Source organism: Diadema antillarum, unplaced genomic scaffold (assembly GCF_040938485.1).
Source record: "Diadema antillarum isolate AM-2024a unplaced genomic scaffold, OU_Dant_1.0 seq00000947_RagTag, whole genome shotgun sequence".
Classification (NCBI taxonomy): Eukaryota; Metazoa; Echinodermata; class Echinoidea; order Diadematoida; family Diadematidae; genus Diadema; species Diadema antillarum.
The window spans coordinates 435,438-462,127 of record NW_027271796.1 but is presented as its reverse complement, the minus strand read 5'-3'; the positions used below and the strand labels follow the sequence as shown (position 1 = coordinate 462,127).

At 39.2% G+C, this 26,690-nt stretch overlaps 1 protein-coding gene across 1 annotated transcript in view; it reads right to left on the bottom strand.

The window, feature by feature from the left end:
- Nucleotides 1-20,680: 20,680 nt before the first annotated feature.
- Nucleotides 20,681-26,690, bottom strand: part of LOC139741730 (GTP-binding protein 2-like) — a 54,855-nt gene continuing 48,845 nt past the window's right edge. Inside the window, exons 9-12 of the mRNA XM_071652314.1 lie at nt 26,523-26,581; nt 25,448-25,616; nt 24,138-24,299; nt 20,681-22,077 (exon numbers count right to left, since the gene is read on the bottom strand). Coding sequence (XP_071508415.1) covers nt 21,919-22,077; nt 24,138-24,299; nt 25,448-25,616; nt 26,523-26,581 — 549 coding nt within the window. The 3' untranslated portion in view covers nt 20,681-21,918. The remainder of the gene's footprint in view (nt 22,078-24,137; nt 24,300-25,447; nt 25,617-26,522; nt 26,582-26,690) is intronic.

The window sequence follows — 26,690 nt, the reverse complement described above, 5'->3', positions numbered from 1 at the left end:
AATATTTTTTGATACCACAGATTAACAAGACTCGACACATTTGGGGACTGACAATTTTTCGGAATATTTCAAAGCAGTGTGCATCAGAATGTTCTATTTCAATTCTAAAAATGCAAAGCTCCGCCGTGTGGGAAGGGGCTACCCCCTCCAACACCCTCCCCCTGTCAACTTCCATGTATTACTATGCCTATAACGGTGATGTTGCACACGTGGAAACAAGGGCTGAACTGCCGCGAGTTACTTTAGCAGTTATCTTTTTTCTCTTTTTTTTTATAGGAAAAAAAACTTCATCAGAAGTGTGCACTAGAACGTTGAATGTCAGGTCTGAAAATGCAAGCTGAATAATATGGGCTATCCAGCCATCTTCTCAGATGGAAATGAACAAACAAGCAAACAAAATCTCCCTGTCGTGGGAGGGGGATGCCCCTTCCCACGCCCTCCCCCGCTCGGTCGCTCCGCTTCCTCGCACATATGCTATATCCCACCTGTAAGTTTGCCCCCCCCCCCCCCCTAATCAGGAATACGGATCGACGCCGCTGGAATGGATAATGCAGAGAAAGTCATGTGCAAAAAATTTGGTGTAAATTTGTTAAAATGAAAGGTTCATCATTGATTATTTTGACAATATTAGGAGAAATTAGGAGTAAATTTAGTGTATAGATGGTAGCCCCGAGTCGCGCCCCTTGAAACATTCCTTTAGTAAACCCTACACTTTTCCTTTTCTTCTATGCTTCAATGCTCATATAAGAAAAAAATTGTATTGCTCAATCAATGCAATCACGTTTAAGCTTTTAATTGATACATCTCAGACGAATGGCAAAGTGAAAGTGGCTCGCTCCCCCTGCCCGTACATGAAATTATAGTAAAATGGATAGTTTTCATAAGTATTGATCATAGTCCTTCGCAGTGATTTTTTTACTACGTATGTTTAGTTACCTAGAAATTTTATTTCAAATGCTCTGTAAACGCGACTTTTACACTCTGTTTTTACAAAAAGTCCCTACCGTAGGAGAGGGGGGGGGGGCGGGGGGGGGGGCCAACGGCGTAAATCCGTACTGAGGAGTGGGGGGATGGTCACCATCGCCACGATTACAAGCCCATAACAGGACCGGCGCAGCCTTGGGGGGGGGGGGGGGGGGGGGGGGGGGGGGGGAGAGAAGCTTGGTGCCCCCCCCCCCCCCCCCCCCACACACACACTTTACAGGGATCGGATGTCCCACTCTTTTGCATGAAATATAAAGTGGGAGGAAAGTGGCAGCAAAAATATGAAGACTTTTTGTTCTTGTTGCTTTTTTTTTGCTTGTCAGATGACTTTCGGCGGAAAATCAGACCTTAAGTATGAAAACATTTTTCTTTTTGTTTTTGAAATATCTATGAGAGGGAGCGGAACGACCGAACGGGGGGAGGGTGTGTATGGGGGGGGGGGGTATCCCTCTCCCACACGAGGAAGATTTTGCATTTTCAGACCTGAAATTCAGCGATCTGGTGCACACTTTTGGTGAAATTTTTCTTTTCTTTTCTTTAAAAAACAATAAGAAAATGAAATATTCACAATATATTATTGAATGACTAAATCGTGGTATTTCAGCTCTTGCTCCGCCTGTGCGACATCACTGTGAAGGCCTACTAAATAATGGGGCCTATCACCGACGTAGACAGGATTTGATATTCGGGAGGAGCGGTTATGCGAGGGAGCGAAGCAAGCGAGGGGGGGGGGGAGGTATGGTAGGGGGGTTTCCCTCTCCCACGGTGAAATATTTTTGCATTAAAAATGTAGACATTTTACAGTCCAAAAACTGCCGTTTGTAGCTATATTCTTCGCTTTGGAAATTAAGGGGGGCACACTGGGCGCAACTGCTGTCAATCACTGGCAGCAACATCAGGAGAATGGCATAGCGATTAAATGCGAGCGAGCGGAGCGAGCGAGCTTGAAATTTTGACATTTTACAGTCTAAAAACTGCCGTTTGTAGCTACAGTATATTTTTCGCTTTGGAAATCAAGGGGGGGGGGGGGGGGCACAACGGGCGCAACTGCCGGCAATTACTGGCAGCAACATCAGGATGGCATAACGATTAATGCGAGCGAGCGAAGCGAGTGAGCTTGAAAATTTTGATATTTTACAGTCTAAAAAACTGTCCTTTGTGGCTGTATTTTTTCGCTTTTTGAAATTCAGGGGGCGCACCGGGCGAAAACTGCTGGCAATTACTGGCAGCAACATCAGGAGAATGGCATAATGAGTAAATGCGAGGGAGCGAAGCGAGTGAGCTTCAAAATCATTTTACAGTCTAAAAACTGTCCTTTGTGGCTGTATTTTTTCGCTTTGGAAATTAAGGGGGCGCACCGGGCGAAAACTGCTGGCAATTACTGGCAGCAACATCAGGAGGATGGCATAATGATTAAATGCGAGCGAGCTTCAAAATTTTGACATTTTACAGTCCCCAAATTGCCGTTTGTAGTTATATTTTTCGCTTTGGAAAATTAAGAGGGGCGCACCGGGCGAAAACTGCTGGCAATTACTGGCAGCAACACAAGGAGAATGGAATAATGATTAGTAATGCGAGCGAGCGAAGCGAGCGAGCTTCAAAATTGTGACATTTTACAGTCCCAAAACTGCCGTTTGTAGCTATATTTTTCGCTTTGAAAATTAAGGGGGCGCATCGGGCGCAACTGCTGTCAGTCACTGATGGCAGCAACATCAGGAGAATGGCATAGCGGTTAAATGCGAGCGAGCGGAGCGAGCTAGCTTTAAAATTTTGACATTTTACACTCCAAAAACTGCCGTTTGTACGGTTTGTAGCTATATTTTTCGCTTTTGTTTGTCCCACTTTTATGGGGGAACCATCCCCCCCCCCCCCCATCGACGCCTCTTCATATGAGGGTGCTTTTGTTAAGTGAAAGATCTGCTCCACACTCTTTAATAAATTAGGGAAATATACGTCAATGTCAAAAGTGTACAAAGTTTATCGAAATGGATCCTTTATAGCGGAGTTTTGCATCTATGATTGCAATACAACGATCTGGTGCATAGTTCTGGCGATATTTGGACAATTTTCCATTAAGAAAGTTCGAGATTTGTCCTCATCTCGGGAATTGCTTGGTTTTGATTGATTTGTCTGCCTAAATACTTCCGTAGGGGCGGGGCAAATGCCCCTTTGCTCCCCCCCCCCCCATAGATTCGACGCCCCTGATCTTCCCTGGGTATGCCCATAGGATGTATCCTGACTGAGTCATCAATCACTGTCGTTTTTCAATAATGATTCAGGGAATGGAGGGGGTTCAATTATGGCGGTATAGTTTTTGTTATTGTTTGTTTGTTTGTTTGTTTTCGTATATTTTGCAGATGGTCCCCAGTTACTCGCGTCATAGGATGTTTACATGTAGGCGTATACTATTTGACGTTGTCAACGTCTGAGCCATACCTTACAGTGTATGTCGATGTTACTTTCTTCGCGAGCGAGCGAAGCGAGCGAGCGCTTGAGAAAATTGTGTATACATTTTCCTAAAAGATAGAATACTGTTACTGTTACTGTTATCGTCTGAAGGCCGGCGTATAAACGTCATGCAATATGCCAAACTTGATACAATCACATTTCTGCTTCCTCCATTTTTTTCCCTCAAAATTCAGGGGGGATGATTGTACAGGCCATCCCCCCCCCTCCTCCATTTCAGGGGGATATATCCCCCCATCCCCCCCCCCCGGGATTTACGCCCATGGGGGGGGGGGGGTATCCCCCTCCCACACCCTCCCCCGCTCGGTCGCTTCGCTCCCTCGCCGAGGATCTCACACCGTCACATAATTATAATGTACCCCTGTATGTTATAATCAGTCCTTCACAGCGATTTTTTTTACTATGTTTAATTCCCTGGAAATTTGATTTAAAATGCTCTGTAAACGCGACTTTTATACTCTGTTTTTACAAAAAGTCCCTACCGTGGGAGGGGTATTCCCCTACCACACCCTTCCCGCTCGATCACTTCGTTCCCTTGCCGAGGATCTCACACCGTCACATAATGTACCCCCGTTATAATCAGTCCTTCACAGCGGTTTTTTAAAACTATGTTTAATTCCCTGGAAATTTGATTTAGAATGCTCTGTAAACGCGACTTTTATACTCTGCTTTTTACAAAAAGCCCCTATAGATACCGTGGGAGGGGGTATTCCCCTACCACACCCTTCCTGCTCGATCGCTTCGCTCCCTCGCCGAGGATCTCACACCGTCACATACCCCCCTTTGTTATAAACATAGTCCTTTACAGTGATTTTTTTCCACTATATTTAGTTCCCTAGAAATTTGCTTTTAGATGCTCTACGAACGCCACTTTTGTACTCTGCTTTTACAAAAAGTCCCTACCGCGGGAGGGGGTATGATACCCCCTCCCACACCCTCCCCCCCCCCCCCGCCCTCGGTCGCTTCGCTCCCTAGCCGAGGATCTCACACCGTCACGAATGTGCCCCCCATCGAGATATTGCCCCCCTCCAAAAAAAAAAACCAAAAACAAACGACAAAACAAAACAAACAAAACAAAACAAAACAAAAACAAAAACAAAAACAAACAAACAAACACACAGTAGTGTTCTGGCGCGCTTAAGGGTGGATGTGTGTGTCACTTTGTGTGTTAAATTAAACCATGGCTAATTTTCAGTTCCATACGTAAAGTACCTGTGAACTTCCCGTGACAATTCGTATCCAATACTAAATACAAAAATTGAAATTGCCTCCAACAAAATAATTGTACACTATTCAGCTATTGCTCTTATCAATGTCAGTGTTATCTGACATATAGTTTTTGAAATATTAAGCATCAAAAGTGGGAGATGTTTTTTGTAACACCTAGTATATATAATATAATGTTAAACAAACGAGATACAAATGAAAAAAAATACCAATTGGTACTGGGAATGTGCGCATGAGCTTTAGGGGGAAAAAAAGAGCAAACGATGAAACTTACACAAGATGGTAAATGGAAAAATATGAGATGTATGCCGAGGATGCGTGAGTATCATTTTACTATGCACAAGTTCGATAAAACGCAGGTTGAAATTACACGATAGCAAGAGTGACAAGTTAAACTGGTCTTTTATTATCGTCATCATTTTGCTTTTTTTCTCACCCTCTCTCTCCCTTCATCTCTCCCTCAATCTCTTCACCCTTCGCGGTCTCTACACAGTTTTTCTGTCTCTGTGCGGGCCCCTGATAAAAACTATCTATAATAGTTGTATTCCCAAACCATGCGCTGACTTAAAACTAAGTTACTTGATGTAGTTTGTTTTCTTCTTGTGATTATGCTAAGTTGGAACGGACTAAGCTCTCCTGCAGTTGAAAAAAGGAGAATAAAAAGGAAACTAAATCCTGAGCCTTGTGATCGAGTGTGTGTATACCAGTAACAACGTGAATGAGCTTGTCCAATGGAAAATTTCATATTCATCACAAAAAGGCTCGACGATATAACATATACCTTTTATTTTCATCATCAAATTCCATTTTTGGTATCCCGACAATGACATTTAGTGGCTCCCGAAAATAAAAACAGAAAATGAAATAATCTTATAATACATTCAATCAATACAATAAACCATGATAGGTATGTAAAATTTGGCAGGTAGGCCCTATAATAAAATATTACAAATACTAGGCACAATATATTGTGACTATAAATTACAAGTAAAAGAGAAAGACATTTGATAGCAAGTTAGATTATTTGAAAAATTAAAAAAAAATCGTAAATCATAATGATCGATAAATTGACAGGTGTATTACGAAAAAAAAATCAAAAGTATGAAAAACATACCCCTTCCAGACCATATTTCCAAACGTATTTTTTTTTCTTTTAATAGTTTGTAGTGACTTATAATGTTATCAGCCATTATGAAGAAAAGTCTCTCTTCTCCTTGCCTATACTGCATTGTTCTAATCTATCTATTACCTATACCACGGCAACATCATCCTTCTTGGATTTGTGTTGCTGAAAACTGTCAGTCACCTTTTTCAGATTGATGATTTCGTGGTAATAATAATAATAATAATAATATGAAATATTTATTTAGCGCTTAATACAACATGTTTCTAAGCGCTTTACAATGCTAAACAACCAAACATACAAATCAGCTTAGAATAACAAATAATTTACTACAAATGCATACAGGGCCTACATAATCATTAATTCTGCTCTAAAAATAAATGAGTCTTAAGTTTCTTTTTGAAGATGTCAACGGAGGTGGAGGTCTGAATGTGAGTAGGGAGAGTGTTCCAAAGAAGGGGGGCACAAACGGAAAAAGCACGGTCACCATAACGATTGTGGGTGCGAGGGCCAAGTTTAAGTTGGGTTGCAGATGATGATCTTAGGTTAATATGTGTATCCGGTCTGGGTTTCGATGAGATCAGGTCAGTTAGATATATAGGTGAACGATTATGGATGATGTAATGGATATGAAGGAGTGCAAGAGACGTTAGTCGAGTCCATGGCCGGGAGCAGAAATGTTTTATGGGGTGCAATAATATTTATGTTAAATGTTTTCGGTAACACGCAAGCGGGGGGGGGGGGGGGGGGATGTGGGTAATCCCCTCCCACGCGAGGGCGCCTTTAAAATTTGCATTTACAGACAGTGGCATGATAGACATGTGGTCAAACCGGGCTCATCCCACAAGACCGACACCCACGAGTCATCACAGCCCATGAGTTCAACATTGAAAAAAGGTCCATGAGTCACACAGCCCACGGAATCATATACATGTAGATGAGTTCGGCATTATACAGGTAAAAACAGCTCACGAGTTCGACATTATAGGTCTTAGAACACGGGGCTTAATGCACCTGCTTAATGTGTCGGTCTCGGGGGCCTTGTTTGCTTAGTGTCGAATTCATGAGCTGTATGACTCGTGGGCTGTATGATTCGTAGGTGTCGAACTCCTGACGTGCACCCGTTCGAACAACCATGGCACACACACACACACGCACACACGCACACACACACACACACACACACACACACACACACACACACACACACACACACACACCCACACGTATACACATGGCCGTAACAGGCATAATTTTTCTCTATAGGAGCGGCAATTACCATGTTACCAATAGAGTGGGGGTATGGGTGGGGAGGACATGGGAGGTGGTATCCTGCATCTGGGAGATTTTGCGTTTTTAGAACTTAAATTCAACAATGTGGTGCACACTTTTGGGGAAATATTAAAAATATTTTCAAACAAAAAGTAAGAAAAACTGATATTCAAGTAGGCCTATATCTAGGCCTACATTGCGAATGGCTTTATTGTGGTATGTGGTATCTGTCACCTCTTTTGCCGTGTGTTTGTCTTCATTAGGTACTAAGTCTATTGTTCTGGACCAAGGGGGAGGGTTGGAGCCCTTACCAAGAAGAACTGAAATTCAACGATCTGGTGCACTGTGACTTTTAGGGGAATAGTAATAAAAAGATATGCCATGAACTGAGAGGTTCCATACCAGTTGAAATTAAGAACTGCGAGGTGACTGTTCCTCTGAGGGGCGCAGCACCGAAGAAAATAGCAACCATGCCAATCAGGCATGCATGTCGGAAGAAATTTGAAAGTGGTAGGATTTGAGTGTGGGTCGGGCGGCGAAACCTCAACCACCAGGGTTCGAAGCACGGGCATTTCATTTCATTTCATTTCATTTATTTTCATTTTCAACAAAGAATATTATAATTATGTATGTATATATATATATATATATATATATATATATATATATGTATGTATATATATATATATATATATATATATATATATATATATATATATCATGGCTCGACACTAACTTTTTTGTTTGGTGGCCCGATGGGGCCACCAAAATCCTAAATTTCAAATTTTTGGTGGCCCGAGAGAAAAATTTGGTGTCCCGAAAAAAAAAAACAATAAAAAATATTAAAAGTCCTTTTTTTTAATGAGTCAAATATTCAAGATTTATGATAGTAAGAATTAGAAGTTGGACATATCTACTCATAAAGAAACTTCAACAAACTTGCAACACTCACTCTCAGGCATTCATTCAGTCCTTTTCATCTATCCTTTGAACAAATTTCACTGCTAATTTCCGGCGCAAAAAGTTACGAATTTATTGACATACTTTTCACAAAATTTTGGTGGCCCGAGGCGGGCCACCAAGTTTGCCTTTTTTGGAAATTTGGTGGCCCGACTTCCATTTTTGGTGGCCCCGGGCCACCGGGCCACCGTTAGTGTCGAGCCCTGTATATATATATATATATATATATATATATATATATATATATATATATATATATATATATAAAATACATATATATATGTATATATATGTATATATGTATAGTGTACAAAACATATCATGCCAAAACAGTGGCTGTTTTTTCTTGTTTTTAAAGGTAGGGGATACCTTTTACAGACCTCCCAAAATGCAGCAAAACATTAAATGTGAACCTCAGGGGACTTGCTTAGGCCACTGCTTAGAAATTTGGAAGTCAACAGTTATCTAAAATTTGAATAATGCACAAAGCTCAACTACTCAGTAGTTCTGTGTGTCAGCCACACTTAAGCCTTTTTGTTGCATTCTTCTGTATTTGTGATCTATAAACACAAATCTAAAAGTACAAGAGCTGATGTTATAACATATATGTTATTACATCAGCTCTTGTTGTGTGGCAAGAATGTATATAGAAATGTTTGTAAGTGTTGATGAACTTTCTTCACAAAATATACATGACGATGGACACACATGCAGTACATGGGTCTGCAAAGGTAGCCTAGTAATGTACTGGAATTTACGGTGAGCCCCGAAAACAATTCAATTCAAAATCTAACGGTCAAAAAAATGTACTAAATGTTACCTTCCACTTTCAATACTTTATGGGAGTTTCTAAAATGATACTCTCTTCAACATACCACTGTATTTATACAGCTCTTCATTTAAGGCGTGCAAATGGGATTCCCTACCTTTAAACTTAGATTACTTTTGGAATTAGATTTTAGTGATATGTTATAGAGTATACTTTTAAGTGTCCGTATGCCGGATGGATACCGAGCGGGAGAAAGCGTTGGAGGAGGATATCCATCCGCTCCCACACGGGGGATCTTTTGCATTGTTTTTAGAAATGAAATGAAATGATCTTGGGCACACTTTTAGTTGAATATCTGAAATATTGTCAATCCTAAAGAGTACGAAGTCTATGGAGGGAGACCACGCATGAGGGTGAGGTAGGGGTATCCCTTCTATAATAATTATTATGTGGGAGCTACACCTTTTGCATTTTAGAATTGAATTACAGCGATAGAGTGCACATTTTGGTGGAATATTAGGAAATTTATCAATCTCCAAAATGTATATGTGTGGGAGAGGGATACCCCTCCCACATGAGGGAGCTTTTGCAAATTCAACGATCTGGTGCACACTTTTACTTGAATATCTGAAAAATTGCAACCGTGCCAGTCAGGCATGGCATATGTCGGAAGAAATTTGAAAGTGGTACGATTTCAGTGTTGGTCGGGCGGCGAAACTTTTACCATACGGTGCAGGGTTCGAAGCAGGGGCATTTCATTTTATTTCATTTCATTTATTTTCATTTTCAACAAAGGATGTAAGTGTACAAAACATATCATGCTCAAACCGTGGTACTTTTGATACTTAGATTTGGGTTTCACTAAAGAATATGTTTGTTTTTTTTTTAGGTCAGGATATGTGCAAAATTATCATAAATTAGCATCAAATGATCGATCCGTTGTCAAGATTGGGGGTGGGGGCAAAACTTGGAAGTACATAATATGTGCGAGTATGCTGGGAGGGTGTTGAAAGGTTTATTATAGTTTTGCATTTTTAGGATTGAAATTCAACGATCTGGCGTGCACTTTTAGTTGAATAGCTGAAAAAGTGTCAATCCCAGAGTACTAAGTCTATGGAGGGATAGGCATACCGTACAAGAGGAGGCTGAAGGAGGGATATCCCTCCCATACGAAGGAATTGTAAATTTAGATTGAAATGTAAGTTTCGCACACATTTTTGACGGAATATTTGGGAAATTGTCACTCCCCCCGCCAAAGAAAAAAAAAAAAAGTGTTCTGATGCAACCTATAGGGAGTCCGAGCGGGGAGGGTTTGGAAAAGCATATCCCCCGACTCCATCAAATAATATAGATGGGTTAGATAGACCCGCAAAAATGACATAAGACACTGGTTGTTCCATTTATTTAACAGAGAAGGCTGAAGAATGGTGTCCATTAATTAATGATCACTACATGTCCTTTATAGATCACGTCGGAAATTTTTAAACAATTTCATAAAGAGATGACGAAAATGGGAAGGAAAAACACACCAGGCCTGTGTGTGCATATGTGCATGGCAATCATGGGGGTCAAGGATTTGGAAGGGAGCCCTCACGTCCCCGACTAGGTTCTCTCTCTGCCAACTAGATCACAAAATGAAACCATCGCTAATACATGTGTGTGTGTGTGTGTGTATATATATATATATATATATATATATATATATATATATATTAACATAAGAAGAATGAGTTTCAAATACGCCATCTGTAGATCGAAGGTTTTTATTCACAAAATGTTCAACCCGCCTCGGGCCTTCGTCAGTGTAGTGTATACAATGTACTAGGACAATGATAAGTTTTTGCTAACACTTATCATTGTCCTAGTATACACTACACTGACGAAGGCCCAAGGCGGGTTGAAAATTTTGTGAATAAAAACCTTCTTTTTGGATCTACAGATGGCGTATTTGAGACTCATTCTTCTTATAATTATAACATTCGAAGTCGTGGAAAAATCCAAAAAAGAACATATATATATATATATATATATATATAATATATATATATACATACAAATACATATATATATATACATATATATGTATATATATATATATATATATATATATATACGTACAGCAGACCGACAGGAGAGCTAAGAGAAAGGCACGGGCAGTCTTAGTATTGGCCCCAACAGACTTCATCTGCTGCAAGTGCTCTAAGGATTGCCACTCAAGAGTGGGGCTTTACAGCCACTCAAGGCAGTGCAAACTTCTTGCCCAGCTAGTGCTACGCCATCGTTTCTCGAGACGAATGGATGCCAACACACATATATATATATATATATATATATATATATATAATATATATATAAATACAAATACATATATATATATATACATATATGTGTATATATATATATATATATATATATATATATATATATATATACTCTTAATATATGTAAATATATATACTCTTAATATAGCCTTGATTCCACAGCCTATCCACACAGTTTTTAAAGATGCTTGAATGAATGTAGTAAGTTCCATTCTTCTAATGATCTGTTTTCTTTTATTAGTAATGTGGTTTTAGAGCAAAAGTTGTGTCAGAGAGTTCATGGGAGAATGGTAAAATAGAAAATTGTGTATCAAAGCAGATATTCATGTATGAACAGTATTGTAAACAGTGTTGGTGCAAGGTGTGACATTCGATCTAAAACTTCAAGTACTGCAGTTTGAGCCTTGCTTTGTATGTGTTTAATGTATGGATGGGGCATGACTTATGTATTCTTGCATTTTGCTTGAATAGTAAAAATAATATCGTTAAGGCTTTTTGCCTCGACGTTAAACCATGGTATTCTTACACAATTCATAATGGGAAAGCCGTTGTCAAAGGTTGTCATTTCAGCTTCTAAAAGTGACCCTATCATCTTGAAAGGTCAAAAGCACATGTTGAAAACTGGCTATCATAAGATGAGTAGTTTGACATACAAGTTATAATAATCAAAATTTGACCAATTGATCTCACTTTGACCACTACAAATTGCTAAAATATTGAAGAGGATTAACAAGCTAGCTGTGTAAAGTATCAAAAGGGCAGCCTTTGAACATTTTCAAACTTCTGATTAAGCAGAGCAGTTATGAAATTTTCCTTATCGTGTAGTTTTGTCAGAAGCACCATTAAGAGGTGCCAAGTGTGCATTTGTGAGTGTGAATTAGGAGAACAAAAATAGCTTGATAAGGCTATATTGTGTCTGGCAAAGATCTACACAGGCAAACAACTCTGTGATTTAAATTTCATTTTTTTTTTTAACATAAGAAAGGAGATTGTATTTTGAACTGCCAGCTGCCACAAAGCATTTACATGTTGACCACTATCTAACCATAAAGACACCACCATTACAATTTCTTGCTTACAATCAACTGGCATATGATACTATGTACACTCTTAAAAAAAATACATTGGAGACATGCTTTTGAAAAATTCAAAGGAATAGGAAATCCTCTGTATCATTTGTGGCTTTCTTATATCAACAGCTAAGTCAATGAAAAAAAAAGCACACACACACAACAAACAACCAAACAAACAAACACTTTCCAGGACCAAAGAAAACAATTTGTTAAGTCAGGTCTTTAAAAAAGTTTCAACTGTTAGTGGTACATTTATTTGATGCTCGGACTACTTCAATTAGTGGTATCATTATCTACTTTCCAGGGGATCCTGCAAATTACCCAAAATGGTCAATGTGTTACTTAAGTTGGGCATTCTGAAGTCGATGTGTAAAATGCTAACAATATTACGTGTGTAATAGCTTTGTGCACTAGTTGGAATCAACAAGCCAAGACTGCACATGCTCATACATCTTTGCAGGTTGTAAATGTATATGATCAATCTGTAAACTGCTACTTATAACACTTTTAATTGAATACAATCACTATAAACACATACATGTGAAGAATGCAAAATTTATTGCTGGAATACAGGAAAATCCTGTTATAATGAGGTCACTGTGACACTGGGATCATCAAATTTATCTTGTTTTAATGGATACCGCATTGTAAATGTCCTACGAAAGAGACCAGCTAAATGCAGCAATGGAAAATCGGGATCACCCAATTCGCCTCAATAAAAGTGGTACCTTGTTGCAAGTGTGCTTGTTTCCCTTTATTTGAAATCAGATATCAACATGTTAACAATATTCATTCCTAACACAAGAACAAGTTTTATCTGTCCACTAGAAGTCCTAGGTATACTGACTATCGGGAGGACACACAACACAGTTAAACAAGGATGAAAGAAACAGTCACTTGCTGCTTAAGGCAGAACGACTTGCCCAGTTAAGAAAAAAAAAATCCTAAAATATCAGTCTGGAAAAGCGGCAGTCTCTATACTTTTATGGAAGAAAATGGTTTGTGCCTTTCTTTTTTTTTTGTACGGGGGGGACAAAGACCTACAAGGGCCCATTTTTAAATTTTATTATTACTGTTGTTTTTTTTTTGTAGGGGCTCATGCCTAATTTCCCAGCTGCAAAATTTGGTTCCATTGCAAAAAATAAAAACCATTTACTATGTTTTATACAGTACTTAAGAGATTAACAGCTATGGTCCACGCCAAGACCCGTATGTTCCTCAGAAAACCAAAGTTTGATGAAAAGCCTCAAAGTAATGTCCATGGTTGGTAAGTGATTAACTCGAGTGCTATCCAGTCTGTTCAACCACATCTACACACTTCCAAGCAAAGCAATTGAGTGTTGTGTAAATAACTGTATCAGATATCAAAATCATGTATACCCTCTGTTAGTGGTAGGAAGTTTCCTTCGAAAATCCTGTGCCACAAGGTTAAGAGATGACGTCATAGATGAGGCTTATAGGGAATGGCACGACATTGACAGTTGAGGGCGTTTAGTCACATGCCACTGATTTCCTTGTTTGGAATAGTCAGACGACTGTGGAGTTGAAATGATAAATTGATCCTATTTGATGACCCCAACCTTATCAAACCACGCTTAATGTGATGTTAGTGTGGTCTCAAACTGGGCCAATACAACCTATGTCCTGACTGATCATTTATCATCAGTGCAGTCATGGTCTGTTGCTAACATCAAGTTCAATAATGGTCTTCTGGATGAGTGATGCAGGTAGACCTCGAAATGCTGGTGAGCCATCTAGTGCGAGAGAGCTGGAGATGGAAGATGTTCAGGATGTCAATCCTGACTATTTGGCGAGTCAGTGTGAAAGCCCCACCAGTTCCACATCATCTGCCAAGTTGTGAATGATGGCCAGGAAGGCAGCTTTGCAGCTTTGCAGCTGCTATGGAAGAGCTACAAGAACTAGAACTCAAGGAATTTCGACTTACACAGCATAAGTTGAGGTTGGCTACGAAGACCAAGCTGCGAGTTGCTAAAGCCGAGAAACAGATATACCTCAATTATGAGAACAAGAAGTTGGGATTCAGCTTTCCTGTGAAAGAAGAGGATGAAACTTTGCAATACCCATCTGATAATGCAGCAACAAGAACCCCAGAGACTGTTATTCCTAACAAGTCAGATCCTGTTGCAGTGAATTCTGAATCATCTGGGTCTAGGCATGATCAACAGCCAAAGATATCTGCAAATCAGACTGCCAGGAATGACAACTCAGATTTAGTCAGTCTGATGAAGTAAAGTTAGATGCAGCAGTAACATCTCCTGCAAACAATGCAATTCCCTAAAGCAGACTGACTTGTTTTGATGGAAATCCGCCGGGATTTTGGGAGTTTTGGCAGAGTTTTTGGCATAGTTTTGAAGACAGTATTGACTCTACTCTGGTCAAGGACAGGAAAAAGCTAACAAGACTCCTGCATTATTATAAGGGAGAGCCCAAAAGGTTGCTTAGTCCATGCCTGTTGATGTCACCATCCCAAGGTTACTCCGTGGCAAAGTGCCTGTTGCAGGAGAGATTTGGAGATCCAGTTGTGATTACGGAGGCATGGATGGAAAAGATATCATCTGGAAAGAACATAGGCCCTCAAGACAGGAACGCTTTACGAGAGTTGGTAGATGAAATGAGTGTCTGTTTAATGTCTTTCCAAGCCATCGGTTTTAAACATGAACTCTCGCCTCAGAAGGCTCTTCTCCCAGTTGCTGAACATCTGCCTTCCACACGAAGGGAAAGTGGCTGAACAGAGTGAGAGCAATTCCACGTCAGCAGAGAATTCCTGGGTTTGAAGATATGATGTATTTAGTTCAGAGCAGTGATGTCTGGTAAGACTGAGCAATGTAAATCTTCTGGTAGTGGAAAATCCAAGAACTCCTCCTCTACTTCCAGTGCTAAGCCTGCTGAACCAGGGTGTTACCAATGCAAGGGCAACCACAAGCTGTGGGACTGTGAGCAATTTAAGGACTTTTCCCCAAAAGATAGATTGCGGATTGCAAGAAAAAAGGAAATATGTTTCAACTGTTTGAGACCAGGCCACATGAAAGGAGAATGTAAGAGCACGAGGACTGCTCTGTGGATGGTTGCTCACATAAATATAAAAAAAGCTATTGTATATCTCTGAAGCAGTTAGTGACGAGAGGATTGAGGGTGACACACAGAATGACAGTGTGGAAGCAGAAGCCTCTTTTAGTTCCACAGGGGCTGGCAGAAGAGTGTACTCCCAATAGTACCTGTAAGGGTGAAGGCAGAAGGCTGCCAGAAAATGCTGTGTACTTAGGCATTACTAGACTCAGGATCCACAAGTAGGTTTTGCCTGACAAGGTTGGCGAGGAGACTAAGAGCAAAGGGAGTTGAGGAGAAGCTGTTGTTAACGACCCTTACACATAATGAAAGTGTTGTTTACACAGAAGCTGTAAGTCTGGTCGTGGACACTGGAGACAACATCAAGCAGGTCAAGATACCATGTGTGTACAAGGGACAACACCAACATCAAAGGTGTGCACATGGCTAAAATTGATGACATTAGAGAACTGACCCATCTTAAAAGGATTGACATCCCTGGAGCAACTGAAGAGGAAGAGGGTCTAATTATAGGTCAGGATGTGCCAGAAGCCTTGCTGCCTCTAGAAGTAAGATGAGGAGAAAAAGGACCATATGCAATCAGAATGTGCCTTGGATGGTCACTACATGATCCAATCAGTTCAGCATGTGGAAAGAATGTTCTGGTTTATGTTACAAACACCTTCATCGAAGAAGATGCTTACCTCAAGAGACAGTTAGAGAGGTTCTGGAAGCTTGCGACCCCTGATCCTCTCAAGGAGGAAAGAGGAATGTCTAGGAATGATGTGAAGGCCTTGGCAGACTGGAAGCAGGGCATCTTCACGCAGGACGGTCATTATCAGTTCCCTATCACTTTCAAGAAGAGACCTCCAGATCTCCAGAACAACCAATGGCTGGCAGAAATGAGACTACAAAGTCGAGGAAGGGAGCTTCATCAAAGTCAAGGTTTCCTCCAGAAGTATTCAGAGGGCATGGCAGAGCTTCTGGAAAAGGGGTATGTAGAGGAAGTCGAGAAGGACAGTAAAGGTGAATGTGAGAGGTATTTGCCACATCAACCAGTTCTTTACCATCAAAACCTGGTAAAGTGAGGATCGTTTTCAACTGTGCATTGGCATGGAAAGGTGTATTGCTGAAGGACGTGGTTTACCAGGAACAAGATCTTACTGACAAGCTGATCGGGTGCTGTTGAGATTCAGATCAGCTGCAGTGGCCCTGATGGGGGACATTGAAGTGATGTTTCATCAAGTTAAAATGCCAGTAGCAGACCGAAATGTATTGAGATTTTTGTGGTGGCCAGGTGGTGAAATGAAAGAAAATCCTCCTATTTACAGAATGTGTGTCCACTTGTTTGAGGGAACTTGGAGCCCTAGTGTATGTAGCTATGCACTCCGCAGGACAGCCGAGGACTTGGAGTCTGTATGCAGCCCTGATGTAAATAGAATTGTGAAGCACAATATCTATGTGTATGATTATTTGGTTGCTGTGCCTCACGAAGATGCTGCAATTACGATAGCAGATGAGCTGATGAATCTGAAGAAAGGAAGTTTCAGGTTAACAAAGTGGATACGCAACAGAACCAAGGTGCTTCAATCCATACCAGTTGAGAGGGTTAAGCAAGTTAAAGGCTTGGACTTGATCAAGCAGCCACTACCAGTTGAGAGAGCCCTAGCGATCAACTGGAAAGTACAGGAGCACATCCCGAGTCCTGATATATCATTTTTCATTGGTGTAGTCATGGTCTGTCCCCAACACCCTCGAAAGCATGAAAGATATAACAAGCTACCATAATACAAATGTATAATTGTGTCAGTAGTAATGATACTCTCAGGAACACTCATGAGCTGAATATAGCATGACCATCCAGAGAACAACAATGTGTTCACACTACACATCCTCACATGTTCATATGATAACAGGGCTGAAAAGACACCATCTTCCTCCTTCATGGACAAAATACATGATTTTGCACAGGCTTTCATACCTTCTGCTAAAAGAAAAAAAAACTACACAAGATATCACAGTGCATAAAATGCCACAGGGAGCTCAGTTAAAAGTGAATGACAAACACACATACACACACACACACACAACACAGTTGCAACACCTCACCACATTTCATCTTGTCTTAGTCTAACAATGACAGCAAGGTCTATAAATCTGTCATTATGACTGTTAACATGTCACAGTGATATAAAAAGAATAAATGCTCAGACAATTTAAAATGTGTGCTTCATCAAAATTCAATAAGTATTGCATGAAATTGGGAAAGCAAGAAAAAGGCAGTATCAATACATATATGCAACAGCATAATCATTCTCTCTGTTTGTTCACTGCACACTGGGCACTTTGACCCCACTTCAAGGAAGTAAAATCTGCTACAAGCAATGTCAACTGTATACATCACTTTGTTTGGAACATTTAAAAATAACAACTTTTGCTAACTTTGCTACACAACTGGATATCGATAGCTATATCATAAATCACACAGTAATCTGGATAAGGCAATGTTTCAGATTATCATTCAACTTTGGGGTTTTTTTTTTAAATCACTGTCCAGATATGCAGTGTGACCAAGTACATTGGCCAATCCTCTTTTTTTTTTTTAAATCCATCATAATGGTCCTAGCTGGAGCAGAACATTTTAAAACCCCGTAACCGGGCACTCAAGAATTATGCAAATAATCAGGGACAAACTATGACATCAATCATAATCAAGGGGTATTCATTTCTACACATTTTGTGTTCATAAAGACAGCTACATTAAAACGTCAAATCATTTCAGATGTCTACCTCCCCTAATTAATCTCTTGTCAAAGAAAAATACAGGAATAGAGTGCACATTAAAAGCATCGCAGTAGCATGTATTGTGATAGTTGACAAATGTTGATGAATCTGTACATGTATCTGCATCAGGTCTTGTCTGGGAGACAATACCTGGAACACCATCAGCCTTTCATCTTCATTAAGGATGTGTTTAAACTTAATAAGAGAGAAAAATTGTGAAACAACACAAACAACAAAAGTATCACATCACTTAAAACTTTGGTAAAACTTGGAGAAAAACTGTAAATGATGTGATCTGTTTCAGCATTTTCACTACCTTTTGTACTTTTTCATATGACAATAAAATCAAGTGAATTGGTTGCATTTGTATGTGAAATGATACTAATTTCTTACCTCTTAAGAAAATGCCAAATAGCTTAAAAACAATGAGCTTACATTTACCTTCATCAACATCAACATTCTCTTTGGGGTAAATTCTCATTTACACACCATGCATAAATTTCGAAGACTTGCATATGATGGTAGCTTGAATGCAACTGAACTTCAATAAGAAGAGAGATTTGACTGGAGATAATAAAAAGCCTCAAAGCATACTAACAATAAAATCTGCTAAGACTGAGAAGGCCAGCACTGCAAATGGAAATATGCAAGATCCAGTGCTACTGGTGTCACACAAACAAGTATAAATATCTATTCTATTTACACAATCATACATGATAAAAGGTCACTAGTCAATATGTACATAAAATTTAATTTCTGTCAGAATATTTACAAAGAGGTATCGGTTTATCATATATACAAATGTCATCTACAGATCTACAATTTTAATTCTAGATCATAAATATCTATCAATACATGTGTCTGTCCAGGCACATAGGATCTAGCAGATCCACTCACACCACAATATCATAGCACTGATACATTGAACGTTTACCTATCAATGAAAGGTTAATCATTGTTTTCCTGTTTTCAGAAGGTCCAATGGAATTGGCATAATGAGCAGGGTGGGAATTCACAATAGTTTGCCACCAAATGGCTTGTAGAATTAACTGACAAATGACACAAGACTAGGAAAAAGCCAGCTACTGCCTGGCTTGTACAATTAAATATACAGTCTTCAAGAAGCTATGAGGCAAATGAAACTTTGTTACCTCCAGCTTATCTCTTTTAAGCTGTCTGACACACACAAGTATGAAAATGACATACAGAATTTTTACCAGCACTGCTATTATTACTTTGAATTGCACTGCATCATCTGTACAATAGTTTATGCGCCTTCATACACAGAGGTAGAAGCCTTCACAATTTATGCCAAAATTAATATTACTGAAGAGTCTTGAATAAAAACTATATCATTTAAATCACATAGTATCTGTGTACCACCTTTCTGGACGCCATCAATCATTTGGCAAATAAAATTAACACACATTTCTTTTCCAGCAAACTGGAGATTCCTCCAGCACAAATGAAGAGAAATAAGGTAGAAGTACAACCTGTACAGGGGTCAACACACATAGCAGTGCTTAAAAGTGAGTTCCCACTGTCGATCACATCTACTTGATCAAACCCGAACAGCCTATTTTGGCCTGGTCAGGCTCGCTCAGCAAAGGCAAACGGGGTCAATCTACCTTAATTGGCATTGGTCTGTCTTCCTACACGATATTTTTTGATATTTTAAAAATTATCCTGTAGGAAGCCGGACCAATGCCAATCAAGGTAGACCGACTGCTATCACCCCTGATCACCCTTGCCGAGTGAACCCGACCAGACCAAAACAATCTGGTCAAGCTTGATGGAGTAGATCTGATCAGCAGTGGGAACTACCATTAGTTAACACCAAGACAAAGCTGCACACCACATCTATGATCATGAGGCTTTGTAGACAAGACATGACAACAATGACCATAATACTACCTTTTTTCCCTTAAATTTGCAGCACCATCAACATCTCTTGGCACAAAGATATAAAATACTGAAACCTTGCATTCATTGAACACATATGAAGCAAAAAATCTACCCATTCAGCAGAGGATTGACATCCCTGCTTGTGGAAGATGCACAAAGGAAATCTTGTGAATGTATCAAGGCTTATGCTGTATGGGTCATCTACCTATTGAGTATTTTGACTAATAGGCAAGGCTGTCTACATGTCATAGTGAAAATGAGCCACAATATAAATGGTGCATAATTTCAAATGCACAGTACTGGATTACATGCATAAGAAAAAACACATAATCAGCCCCAGAGCAAATCAACTTTACCAAGACAAAAGACTGAGCTAAAATACTATCATGAGGATTAATGGAATGAAAGAGTAAACAGTTTAGAATAATGCCTTAAAGAGCATGCCCCATTTCTTACAACTAGAAAAATGCAAAGCCACACAATGGAAGTACATTTCTTGGGTCATTCCAAAGGGGTTCTAAGAATATACTATGATGGACCTATATATATAAATATATATATATATATATATATATATATATATATATATATATATATATATATATATATATATATATATGAGTCAGCAAATCAAGAACTGTAAAACCAGAAACATTCGCGGTATAAAACTGTCACTAATTGTCATATGATTGGTCTTCAATGCAGTCTGTAGACAATACCTTTTGGGCACACTTAACTTCACAAATCTTGGCTCTCGCAAAATTTGCCATAGTTTCATCACATGAAATTTCTGGTCGAACAGTATTACCTTTGACCATATAAAAGATGGAACACTGACCGTAGCATCATCACAAAACTACAGGAGTTCAAGTTTTACCATGATACACCCAGGTACAACATTTAAGCAAAATCTGTCACGAAACGCCACCTACACTATAGGCACCCACCAAAATATATGACCTTTGACCCTAGAAAAGGTGGAACACTGAGAGCACCATTACCAAAAACAATAGGGGTTTAGTTTCGTCATGATACTAGTCCATATGAGTTTTGAAGAAAAACTATCAGGAAATGTGGAAGGTACAGCGCATACAAGAAACACATATAGGTGGCAGCCTTTGACCTATTAAAAGGCAGAGACTTGGGGGAGTATAACCAAAACTAGTTCAGGTCAAGATTTGACGATGTTACACCTCTGCACAGAATTCTTGATCAATTCTGTCAAGAAATATGGCCAGCAAAGTGCAGACAAGGAGACCCAGGATATAAAAAATTTTGTGTATCAAGATGGGACAAGTGAGGGCACCAACACCAAGTTATAGATGGCTAGATTTTTTAATGATACGCCACCATATCAAATTTGACAAAAACCTTTGTACAAAATTTGAAAAGAATCCATCAACAATGTGGCAAGTAAAGCGCACACAAGCAGACCCTGAAAACAAAAAAAAACATTCTTTTTTTTTCTTGTGCTATAAAAATGGAGCAAGCAAAGGGCCCTATCACCAGGAGATAGGTGGCTAGATTTTATAATGATGCACCTCTATCCAGAATTTTAACAAAATTCTGTCAAGAAAACGTGGCTAGCATCGCACACATAAATGTAAAGCAGTGGCAGCATTGGCAGCATAACACTGCTGAATCCAAAGTATCTTCTATTACACATTGTGGGGGCACACTGAAATGTATTGATAATGTTGATTCTCTGTGTACGATTTCACAGTTATGGCACACAACCATGCACTCTAATTATGCATGTCATGTGGTGCAAAATCAACAAAACACAAGTCATGTTGATAGATATACTACTTTAAATAGTAAAATTCATCATCCTTGCTCACATTATCATTGACTGGTACACATTGTGTTACCATATTGGAAGGACGTTCTTTTTTTTAATGCTTTCTTTCAACATCTACGGCAATTCTAAAATGTGGCACGACCAGATTTCTACCTTCCTGCCAGTCATCACCGTTCTATTGCTGCTACTGAGAACACTCTGGTCACCTGACCCAACCCTTTCGCACTGCCTTCCCTGAACAGGATCCTGGCTCCTTCCCTGATGTACTCTGGCTGCTTCACGAAGCGGAACTTGACAAGAGCCTGCTCATTTGTCTTCACAGATGTCTGCGTAAATGGGAAATGACCAACACATACAGACATGAACAGAGACTCCAACCCCAAGCACCTTCTGATCTGGAGATTCTCCTGCCTGAAACCCCTACCAAACGGGAGGCTCCAAGTTGATGTGTGCAAAGTGCCAAATTCCTAGGGTTCTAGATGCTCTTTGGTGCTATCTACGGCTTATTTTTTCAACAAACGATAGCAATAAGTAAGAAATCCTTTCCAACGGGAGACACAGAGCCAGGGCGGGAGAAATTAAATCTCAAGCGGGAGAACGGGAGATTTTGCAAAAATGGGTTTTCGACGGGAGATCTCCCGTCGAAAACGGGAGAGATGGAGTCTCTGCATGAACCTGAATTGAATCTGCCATATTGAACATTTGCAAAGTGACAACCCACTTGATCCATTATGTTTGTATTTGATTTTTTTCTGGTATAACAATCATGTGTTGATAATTGAGTTTAAAATATAAGCCAAAATTTTGATATGAATGAATTTTAATTGCATAAGGAAAATAACTCATCTCAAATTTACACAAACTTTGCATACATATAAGCATTACATGTATTGGTTAAGATACTGAAAGGACCCATTTGCCCTCACATTGTGATCTCCGTACATTTTTGTTGATTTCACTAGATCTTCAACTGCAGTTAATGATTAATCTCTTGTATATAAGCAATATTTTTACAAAAGTATCATGAATATCCTTTTCCAGAATCTTATCGACACCTACATGGACCTAACCAAGTACCATACACTTGTATTCTTTTTAGCTGTACTCTTATTTGTGCAGGAAAGTAAGGAGTGCCATATCTTCTTGGATTGTGTATTTTTTTTGTCTCATAGTCATCTACTATTCCTCCTATGTGGATGAAGTGTGCAAACTACAAAATAGTCAAAATTTTCAATAATAGTCGTTTTCTTTTCATATTTGGAATTATGATGCTTACCATTTTTTCTCAGTACAACATCTTACTTGGAAAGGTAATTGCAATGAGTTCACTCAAGAAAAAACTAGTAGTTTGGTGTACAGACATATTATTACAAAACATAATATGGAGAAATTAAACTTTCACAGACGAAGACCAGTCATACCAGAATATTCTACAAGCAACTAGAAAAATAACTCCTCCTTTTAACCCATTGAGGACATGCTGACTTTGCTACAACATGCATTTCCAACGGACACTTGCCCGAGTAAAATTGGGACTGATCCTTAACAGGTTGATAACCAAAATGCCATGACTGTGGAATAAAAAAGCTTGGCACAAAATAATTTGGAACGGGTATTTCTAAACTTATTGACCAACTTCTGTTAAGTCAGGCACTCATTAAAGACAAAATGGACACTTTTCAAAAGTCAAAAAGTCATTTTGGGGGTCTGTGAAACGTTCTGTTTTTGGTGAATGTTCAAGGGCTGTTGTTTCATCGTCTGTTGTTTGACCCCTTTGTGTCATATAAACAGCAGATTTTTGCATTTCTTGCTCCATCTTTTAACAGTGTGCTTACTCAACCACAATATGACTCCCTTTTGTGTTCAGACATATGCTGCTACATGCTTTTAACAACATTTGGTGTCAATGCTTTTAACAATATTTGGTGTCAATTCCTTCATCAAACTGAATGAATTCTGCAGTCATAGGAGGGTTGAATAGAGCCATTTCCCCCTTTAACTGCGCTCTATTGACCATCAAAAAATGAAATTTATAAAATAAAGTATAAAACATGAAAGTGCCGGGATAGGTATGAGAGGGTCAAAGGATGTATGATAAAACACCAGCGCTTAAACATTCACCAGAATCTGAATCTTTTATGGACCCCTAAAGATAAATCTTGCAACTTTTGAAAAGTGAGCATTTTGCCACATATGTGTGCTCATTCACACATGACAGGACAGATCACTCTCATTTTCACACAAAGAGTTAGTCAACAAATGCAGGAATTTCTCAAAACATTTTTGTTCAAAGGTTACCGTATTTTGATTCAGGGGGAGTTACTTTTTGTTGTGTGTATAAACTTATTGGAAAGTGACGATATGTAGTCACATACGTGACACTTACCTTATCCATATCACATATAATTGCATTCTGACAGACGTTGCCTATATGGACCGTTGCCTGATAACCTCGGCTCACTGAGGCAGTGTGATATAAGATGCATATATCAGCTTCAAACTCCAGGCATGGGGATGGTTTTAGCTTTTCGCTAACTAGGACCATTCCCTGGTGAAAAAACAACAGACAAAAAATACACGTAATGATACATAGAGGTTCTAGACCTGTAACCGTCCCCCAGTGCTGTAAACATCCCACTACAAGAAGGCTCTGAGGTCAACTTGCTTTAGAATGCATTGCTATATACAGTCAAACCTGTCTATAGCAGCCACCTAAGGAAGATGAAGAGAGTGACCATTATAGACAGGTTGCCTCTGTAGACAAATTATCAAACTTTTTGTGTGCATTGCCTACATGTACATACATCATTGTAGTAAACATCTATATGTACTAACATGTACATGTATGGGTATAGTATGCACACGTGTGTTTCATGCATTGAACAATGTTGGTATTGATTGACTTGTTGCACAGTAGCAAGTGTACAGCAAGCAAGCTTTTCACTAGTGCATACACTATGACTGAATGGCGGGTGAATGCAGCAGTGAACGTTAGCCATGAATGACCAGCACGGTTGCAAAGCAGAAAAGCACAATACGGCTTGGCTGCGGATCCAATATGGGTCTTTGCCTGCTATAAACAGGTTAAAATTCACTGCAGGAGACAAAACTGGTGGCCGCTATACACAGGGTGTTTCTCTCAGGGGGATATTTCAATGGCCGCATATGGCTGGTGGCTGCTATAGACAGGTTAGATTGTATATAAGTGTGTACATAGATACACACACAAACACCTGGGTGAAGAGGGACAAAGTAGTGATGAAATTCTGTCAAAATTTGTTGTAAACACGCATGGGCAATAGACAGCATAGCACAAAATGAATGATCCAGTGGCAATAGCAAAATTTCACAGGAAATACTCTCACAGAGTGCAACATGAGCCTATACTACAATATTACTGTGAACATCAGTATTTTCGCATGATTAATTTTTTGCGCTCACGTCTCAAAAATATATTTGCGGGTTCTTGAATTCGCGCTGCGCAATTGTCAACCCATTCAAAATGTCAAAATGTATAGAGAAAATTGTGAAGATATTTTTGCGGGTTTGAGAATTTGCGCTAGCCAAAAGTAGCGCGAAATGCGCAAAAATTAATGTACCGCGGAAATTTCTGTGTTTACAGTACCAACAATGCGGTGCCTATGACATAATATATAGACTCCACACATTTTGCAAGAACTGGATGTTAAACTGCACCTTTCTCATGGGTATGTCAATTTCGCCCAGGGCAAGGGTGGCTGCCTGTCCAGCTCTGACCACTCTGCTTGCTGACCTATTCCTGTGGATGCTCTGGATGGTCACTTTGCTGAATGTTCCTTCTTCATTTGGTCCCAACAGCAGGGAGTCCTGTTCTTTGATGATTCCTCTGCAAAAATGTGATGTATAAGAAAAATATACATAATATATAAAACACAACAGAAATAAGGCAATGCTTGTGTACTTTGTATACTACATTGCATACGTAGCTGAAATCTTTATTTGTACATACATAATATGATGTAGTCAGAGACTACAATCAAACTTAATATTGGACAAAATTTGAAGTTGACATAATAACTAAACACCACATGCTAAGTATGCTTAAAATCTGTTTCATAATTCTCCAAAGGGTATCTCACATGAAGAGTCACATAAAGTGACAAGAGCATAGGACATACATCCCAAAAAGAAAACCACTTGTACTGTAGATTTTTTTTTAAAAAGTAGTTACACTGCATACAAGAGGCAACACAAGAGACGTCACAAAAGAAAAATAATACAATAAAAGAGCATTACATGAAAAGAACAATTTCTGAAAAACAATTTAAGAAAGATTGCATGCAGATATATAAGCAGTTTGGTCAAAATGTTAAGCCTTTATCCACATTTTTAAGTTGACTTAACAAGTGGAGTAAAATAGGACACATAAAATAATAGACTTTCCATCAACATTAAACCCGAGGGGGGGTAAAGGCTTAGAAATTTGAAAGTTTCACAGCTAACATACAGGTTGGAAAGGTGATGTCATTACCTCACAAATCTCCCATTGGCTAGTATAAAAAAGTATCATCAAAGTCATATATTTTGAATATGTGTTTGCAACCAATATCATTGATTTGTGATGTGGGAAACTTCAAAATTTCCAGAGTGTCCAACTTTGATGACAGTTTTGCCATTCTGTTCACCTGAGGTTTCTCCTTAACAATAAACACTAACTTGAACATGGTGTGAGCTTGCGCTTAACATGTCACTGCAAGTCAATATTGGTGAGAAAAATTTTAGTCTTGGGTACCTGTACAAAGTGCCTCCAACCACTCGTCCAACATTAGGAACACTATAGACTTCATCAACCTGAGAAGATAAAGGGATTAAAAACAATGTTAAGCATAATCAACATGTTTCAATACCATGATAGCGGTCCTGCTTTCAACTTTCTCATCAACTGTCAAATGAAAGAGAA